The sequence below is a fragment of the Scyliorhinus canicula genome, chromosome 6 (assembly GCF_902713615.1).
Source record: "Scyliorhinus canicula chromosome 6, sScyCan1.1, whole genome shotgun sequence".
NCBI classification, from domain to species: Eukaryota; Metazoa; Chordata; class Chondrichthyes; order Carcharhiniformes; family Scyliorhinidae; genus Scyliorhinus; species Scyliorhinus canicula.
The window spans coordinates 218,295,088-218,303,233 of NC_052151.1; the positions used below are offsets into that span (position 1 = coordinate 218,295,088).

The following is an 8,146-nucleotide window of genomic DNA, read 5'->3' on the forward strand; positions in this document are numbered from 1 at the left end:
GAACTAAGGTCACACCCCCAGACCCTTTTTTTCAAGTTTCACTCGCAGGGCGTGGGGGTCGCTGACTGGGTCAACATTTGTTGCCCATCCCTAATTGCCCTTGAACTGAAGGTCTCGTTCGACCATTTCAGAGGCGCGGTTAACAATCTACCGCTTCCACATGACCACATGTCGGCCAGACAGGGTAAGGACGGCAGATTTCCTTCCCTGAATGACATTAGTGAACCAGCTGTGTGTTTTTGCCAATGGATAATGTTCCATGGTCTTCGCTAGACTTTCAAATCCAGATTTCTATTGGATTCAAGTTTCACCGTCTGCCGTGGTGGGATCTGAGTCCGGGTCATAGAATTATAGAATTTACAGGGCAGAAGGAGACCATTCAGCCCATCGAGTCTGCTCCGGCCCTTGGAAAGAGCTCCCCACCTCAGCCCATGCCTCCCAGTAACCCCACCTCACCCTTCACATTGCGCCACTCGAAGTCCCCAGCTATCTTTTTGAAGACCCCCAAGATAAAGTTCAGCAGGACGCGGATGCGGACACTTGGCAGCCCGTAGGCCCATCAATTGGTTTAGTACTGCATGCCGAGCAATTGTAATTTAAATCAAGTTCCTCTCTCTGCTCCTCCTGATTTGCAGCAATACTGGAGTGTTTCTTGTATCTTCGATAGTGAAGACAAGAGCAAAATGTTTGTTCATTTCATCCGTCATCTCCTTAATATCTTTTATTAACTTCCCATTCTCGCTCTGTAGAGGACCGGCACTCATTTTACCGACTCTTTGCCTGTTTAAATACCTGCAGAAAATCTGGCTTTGTTTTTAGATTTCTAGCTAGCTTCCTCTTAGATTCTAATGTCTTTCCCCCCCCCCCCCCCCGATTAATCTTTCAGTCATCCTCTTCCGTTCTTAATATCCAGACCCATAATCTGACCTGTCACGCACAGAATTTATCATAGACTGTCACAGAGCAGAAGGAGGCCGTTCGGCCCATCAAGTCTGCACCGGCCCTTGGAAAGAGCACCCTACCTCAGATCACACCCACCCTATCCCCGTAACCCCACCCAACCTTTTTTTGGACACTGAGGGCCATTTATCGTGGCCAATCCACCCAGCCTGCACATCGTTGGACTGTGGGAGGAAACCGGAGCACCCGGAGGAAACCCACGCACCCACGGGGAGAGCGCGCAGACTCCGCACAGACAGTGACCCAAGCCGGGAATCGAACCTGGGACCCTAGAGCTGTGAAGCCACTGTGCTGCCGTGCTGCCCCCCCCCCCCCCCCCCCCCCCACCACAGAGCATTACCCTGGGTCTCTCGATTACCCGTCCAGCAGCAATACGCTACGTCACCGCCCGTCTCTGAACACTAACTCGCTCTGTTTGTCTCTCTCTGTCCACATTCACACAGCTCAACATTGGATTAATCGCCCTGGTAACCCTGACCTACGTCCACCCCATCAACGTTTACCTGTCACAGAGCAGTAGGAGGCCGTTCGGCCCATCAAGTCTGCACCGGCCCTTGGAAAGAGCACCCTACTTCAGATCACACCCACCCTATCCCCGTAACCCCACCCAACCTTTTTTTGGACACTGAGGGCCATTTATCGTGGCCAATCCACCCAGCCTGCACATCGTTGGACTGTGGGAGGAAACCGGAGCACTCGGAGGAAACCCACGCAGACACGGGGAGAGCGCGCAGACTCCGCACAGACAGTGACCCAAGCCGGGAATCGAACCTGGGACCCTGGAGCTGTAAACCACTGTGCTGCCGTGCTGCCCCCCCCCCCCCCCCCCCCACAGAGCATTACCCTGGGTCTCTCGATTACCCGTCCAGCAGCAATACGCTACGTCACCACCCATCTCTGAACACTAACTCGCTCTGTTTATCTCTCTCTGTCCACATTCACATAGCTCAACATTGGATTAATCGCCCTGGTAACCCTGACCTACGTCCACCCCATCAACGTTTACCTGCAGTGCCAACGGGAAGCGAGGCAGAGCGGGGGGGCTAAGGCCTTCCCGTGTTGAGGTACCAGCCCTGGGTGAGGAGGACGACCGACCAGCAAGCCACCCAGATGCCTGAGATGGATTTTTCTCTTCGTTGGGGTGTGGACTGATGAGGGCGGGGTTTGGAGTCTGTGGCAGGCTGCAGGCTGGGCTCAGAGCTAATTATTTTTATTAAAATTTGTAAACTGTGCTGTCTCCCAGGTTACCAAGGACAGGGTCCCACTCCGGGATGTTTCATTCAGAGGATGAAGTCAATGGAGATTAGTCAGGGTTCATTATTTTGGAGAAAATGTTGAACGTCACCAATAGCAAATAGTCCTCTCCCTCCTCTCTTCCCCTTTCACCTTCTCTCTCTCCTCTCCCCTTCCCTCTCCCATTCTATCTATCCCTCGTTCACGTTCCCCCGTCCCCCTGTTCATATTTCCACCTCTCTATCCCTTCCTCTCTCCTTTTCCCCTTCTCTTTGTTCCCTTTCTCGCTCCCCGCCTCCCTCCTTATGCCTTCCCTCTCTTACCCCTGTCTCCCTCTCTTCTTTCACTCCTCCCTCCTTCCTTCCTGCTTTCGTTCATTCCCTCTCTCCTCTCCAATCTGCCTCCTCTTTTGTCCCTCTCTCTTTCTTCCGTCTCTTCATCCATCTCCACTTTCCCCCCCCCCTCTCCATTTCGTCCTTTCCCTCTTCAATCCGAACTCTCCTTCCCACATCCTCGCTCACTCTCGCCCCCTGATTTCTCCGATTTCACCACTCCTCCTTTCCTCCTGCCTTTCTCTTCGTCCCTCCTGCTCTTCACTCCTTCTCTCTCCCCTTCTTCTCTTCACTCGCTTTCTGCCCTCCATATCGCCTTTCTTCCCCCCCCCCCCCCCCTGCTCACATTCAACTCTCTTTGCCCCCAGCACTCCCTCCCTCCTCTCTGCTTCCTCCGGTCTCACATGGCCCTCCCCACTTCCCTCTGACCATACTCAGGTCAGCCTCATTCTGACCTCCTCACGCTCCCTGATCAGGGGGTCCCCACAATGGATAGAGATACCAGACTGATCTCTTTGCAGCATTTCCATTTGAAGTGCTCTGGGTGGGGCCCACACCAGCCCTGTGCAGTGTTGAGCAGGAGCATATTTCCCTTTTAAAGATCCCAGAATGGACACTCGCTGGAAGAGGAGTCGCGCTGGTCAGCGAAGGGCTACATTTCCCTTTTAAGGACCTCATTGCGGGGCCCACCAAAGCCAAGATGATTGTTGTCCAACCCAATGGATTGGGCTTTGTGTAGAAGACACACAACTCCCAGCAGAGTCAAGATAATTGTTTGAGTGTTGAAGTCGGGTGTTTGGTGGGTTTGAGTATTTCAAATTCATGTCTGATTGGTTCAATGTATCAGATTAAGGTTTGATTGGTAATTAACGAAGTGAGATACCAAACGCACGACTGTCTCTGTTTTTATGAATGTGTCTGAAGGATGGGGAGGGGATTATCCTGCTGCTGTGATATGAGGAAGTGAAGCGGGGGAGGGGAGGAATCCCAGCCAAAGAGAGATAGGCAGACAGACAGACAAATAAAGAGAGGCGAAGAGAAAGTAGTGAGGAGACCATCACGATTTGCAAACATGCAACCAATGAACACTCAGAATAGGGCACAACCAATGGGCAGTCAGGACACTCCGAGGTGGCATCACCACAAGGGGGCATGACATAAAACACTATAAAAGGGAGGAGGCACTCACAGCCTGCCTCTTTCCACATCTGGATAGTTAGACAGGGTTGATCAGCAGCATCACACCCCAGCACGTGGCTTAGAGCAGGCTGCTACAGTTAGACTGAGTTACTACAGTTAGATTAGCAGGAGAGTCGAACTCATTTGAGAACTGTGTTGATAGTTCAATAAACACGTTGAGCAGTCTGGAGCATCCTTTAGTCAAGACTGCATCAAGTAGCAGCCCGTGTTATCCGAAGCAGGAACACAACAGAGACGTGGGCAGTTACAGGTCGAGTCAGGATTATTGCTGCTCTGGGAACAATGTAGATCATTGATGATGTGCAACAGCAACTCAGTTAACAAAATAAATGGTCCGACTCCTGAAACGTGCAACCCTTTGACAACGTTCGATTTCAACGCTGCTCTCATTAGCGAAAGGGGAGGGGGGGGGGGGGGAATCAAACAATGATTCACAATGATTCATCACTGAGTCACCCAAACTGTGACTCAGTCGGCAGGGCAGCAGGTCCGCCATGCGGAGCGAGGCCAACAGCAGCGGGGGTTCAATTCCCGCAACGGCTGACAAATTCACTCCCTCGTTGGGCCCGAACGCGCAAGAACCGGATGAGTCCGGCGCGTGAAGACATTGTTCAGGTTTCAAAACAAAGGAACAGCGATAAAGTTTAGGGACAGCGGTAATCGGTAACAGAGGGCAGCCTGGACTGGCTCTGCGGCTGCTGAATATCCCTGTGCTCCCAAATTGGGAGCGTTCCCCGTATCCGGAGACCAATTTTCGGGCGTGATTGTGTCAGGTGACGTTGCTGCCACCATCACGTTAGTATTGTATAATGCAGTAGGGCATCGCCTGCGTTAGGTAATTGATCAATTAGGTTTACGATCAAATTCACTGCCATAATGCGGTGTGTTCATGATAATATTCCTTTAGAGTCAGATGTCTGTCATAGAATTTACAGTGCAGAAGGAGGCCACTCGGCCCATCGAGTCTGCACCGGCTCTTGGAAAGAGCATCCCCTACCCCCTATCCAAGGTCAACACCTCCACCCTATCCCCATTACCCAGTAACCCCACCCAACACTAAGGGCAATTTTGGACACTAAGGGCAATTTATCATGGCCAATCCACCTAACCTGCACATCTTTGGACTGTGGGAGGAAACCGGAGCACCCGGAGGAAACCCACGCAGACACGGGGAGGACGTGCAGACTCCGCACAGACAGTGACCCACGTCGGGAATCGAACCTGGGACCCTGGAGCTGTGAAGGGATTGTGCTGCCCCACAATGCTACCGTGCTGTCCCTGTGTAGTTAATGCAATAATTGCACAGAGATCTGCAGGTTAGGTGGATCGGCTGTGCTAAATTGCCCCTTAATGTCCAAAAAGGTTAGGTGGGGTGACTGGGTTACGGGGATAAGGTGGAGGGGTGAGCTTAGGGAGGGTGCTCTGGGACAGCACGGTGGCGCAATGGGCTAGCCCTGCTGCCTCACGGCGCCGAGGTCCCAGGTTCGATCCCGGCTCTGGCTCACTGTGCGTGTGGAGTTTGCACATTCTCCCCGTGTTTGCGTGGGTTTCACCCCTGATGCGCGATCAATAACCACAGAAACGAAGGAGTAGTCCGAATCGAAGGCTTTAATCTACAAGAAGTGTGCCCAGCAGCATGAGTGCAGAAAGAACGATGGCTGCTGGGAAACACGGGTTCTTATACTCCGCCTCGTGGGCGGAGCTACCTTCGTCTTGACCAATGAGAAAACAACACTTGGGCCAATGGGCAGCGCGCCTTCTCCACCAATAGCAGCTCACACTCCCAGGTACCATAGTGCCTCTAATCATACTACCACATTTACCCCACAAACCAAAGATGTGCAGGTTGGAGAAATTGGCCACGCTAAATTGCCCCTTAATTGGAAAAAATTGAATTGGGCACTCTAAATTTATAAAGAAAATAAAAAGGTAGGGTGCTCTTTCCAAGGGCCGGTGCAGACTTGATGGGCCGAATGGCCTCCTTCTGCACTGTAAATTCTCTAAATTGGCAAGCAATATTTAGCGGAATAACAATGATGGGTTTATTAGGAATTCCACACCAGACAGAGAGCCCGATATAGTCAATGTCTTCATTCACAGCACCCGGGCCACAGCTGGATGAGAAAGCCTGAGCTCCGCCCCCAGATCCCCGCGCTCGTTCCCCATTGGCCGATCGGCTCACATGACCCTTCCGATGCCCGCCCCTTTAAAGGGGCCAGCCACTGCATCCCTGTCCCTTTAAGTGAGTTATTACACAGTACACTGATAACTTAGGAACTTTCATCCCAGCGGTGTGGCATGGCCTCAGTGGGGAATCCCGTTGACAAGCGGCAGGAGTAGAGAATTCCGCCTCCAGGGAAGGGCGCAAAGCACGGGGCAGGCGGAGTAGACAATCCCGCCCAAGTACTTCTGGCCCCTCCCTTGGGTGGCGAAACATTGGCCCCCGTTTCCTCAGCTCTGGCATATGACGTTGCTGACTTCATTTCAAATGCCTCCGTCCGTTTCGAACGGGTGCGGTTACAAACGGACAACGGTCTGGATTTGGGGGCCGATATAAAATTGGACAGTCAAAATTGAAATTGGACGTTGCAAATCAAATCGCAGCCAGGACCTGTCTGCACCTGCCCTGTCAATCATCCCTCAGGAGATAGTCGGGCCTGTTCAGATGGCTCCATTGTTCCGGATTGCCCAGAGGAAGCCAGACGTTCTCACGGGATAAGGTTGCCTGGTGGACAATGCACCCAGGAATGGACCCCTGGGGTTTGTTATGGGCCAGGGTTTAGAGAACCCCAAAGTGTATCATGGAGTTCACCTGACCCACAACGTTTACTAGATTGTGGTATGGGGAGCACACGGCCCACTCTACAGGTGTGGTACAGCAGAAATGGAAAAGTATTTTTTTGAAGCAAAACAATGTTTATTCTATGAACTCAAGTTAACCTTTTTAAAACATACAGTGGACAGCTTAGCAACCATTAATTCAAATACAACCCCCAAAGAATACAACACTAAGTAATCTGTAAGCTGTCCTTTTAACATCCAGAAGACTTAACAAACCTTGAAACAGAAGCGCCTTCACTACTGAGAACATTTATAATTCTGAATTCATCAAATGATCCAAAGACAGTCTTTCATGGCAGAGAGCTCAGCAGTACCCCTGCTTTGGCTGACTGCAGCTGCAACACACTGCAAAACGAAACCAAAAAGACACAGACACACCCAAGCGTTTCTCAAAGTGAAACTAAAAAGCAGAGCCAGAGCTCAGCTCCACCCACACTCTGACATCACTGCAGTAACATGAGCAGCCACACATTTCCTAAAGCGACATTCTCCTGACAGGGTGGGTTCCCGGTGTCCTGCGGAGTTGCGATCGGCGACCCCCCACCCCGAGATCTCGTGGCCCGAGAACTTTCTGGAAGGGCAAGAAGACTGGGATAAAGATTGGCCACCAGGGCTCTCCCTGGCGTAAGGCTCGTAGAGGCAGCAGGGAAGATTGGACCAGCGACGGAAGGAGACAGCATTCGAGACTCACCTTCGCTGATATAGAAAGGATTGTCAAACAGCGTGACCAATGCCAAGGCCCTGAGGAATGGAACGTCAGAGAGTCAGACCCGCAGCACAACTGAGCCCATAGACCCAGGCAGTATTAAGAATCATTTGGTATTATTTTGGGTAAATTTACAAAGGGTGACTGTTTTACTGTATTTAATAATAAATTTGCTTGGATCATACACTTGGCTCTATCCTTCGTTTGACTAGCAAGGAAAGGCACCTGGGTCAAATATTTGAGTCGTAAACTAGTCGAAGTATCTGAGCCAACGTGGGCATCCACTAACAAAAGCAACTCCGCACCCACGAGTTGGCCAACAGAATCCATGTGAACTCTGACCCGTGGCCTACCTGGCCATTCCCAGGGCTGCACGAGAGCAGCATCAGGAAACCCCTGCTGTGACTGGCACTGGTCGCGTTGTTTGACAATCCTTTCGACACCAGCATTTCCCCCCCCCCCCAAGTGGACGCGACACAATTCTGCGAGCAGTGATTCTCCTCCTGATGTGGCGACGGCCACTCTCGTTCCTCAAAGGGTGATACCATCCTCGCAACCAAGCTCATCATTCCTGAAGGGGTGAGGCATCGTTTCCTCCCAAGCTTTCTCATTCCGACACCCGTGGAATCGCGGGTAGCGATGAGGACCGTCAGAGGATACAGCAGGATTTAGATCATTTGGAGACTTGGGCGGAGAGGTGGCAGATGGAATTTAATCCGGACAAATGTGAGGTAATGCATTTTGGAAGTTCTAATGCAGGGAGGGAATATACAGTGAATGGTAGAACCCTCAAGACTATTGAAAGTCAGAGAGATCTAGGTGTACAGGTTCACAGGTCACTGAAAGGGGCAACACAGGTGGAGAAGGTAGTCAA

General features: G+C 51.5%; 1 protein-coding gene across 1 annotated transcript in view; it reads left to right on the forward strand.

Moving 5' to 3' along the window:
* LOC119968020 (solute carrier family 43 member 3-like) overlaps positions 1-2,537 on the forward strand; it is a gene marked incomplete at its 5' end in the record, with an annotated part of 39,552 nt that extends 37,015 nt beyond the window's left edge. The window contains one exon of the mRNA XM_038801123.1: positions 1,907-2,537. Within this exon, the coding sequence (XP_038657051.1) occupies positions 1,907-2,023 (117 nt within the window). The remainder of the gene's footprint in view (positions 1-1,906) is intronic.
* Between the last annotated feature and the right edge of the window lie 5,609 nt (positions 2,538-8,146).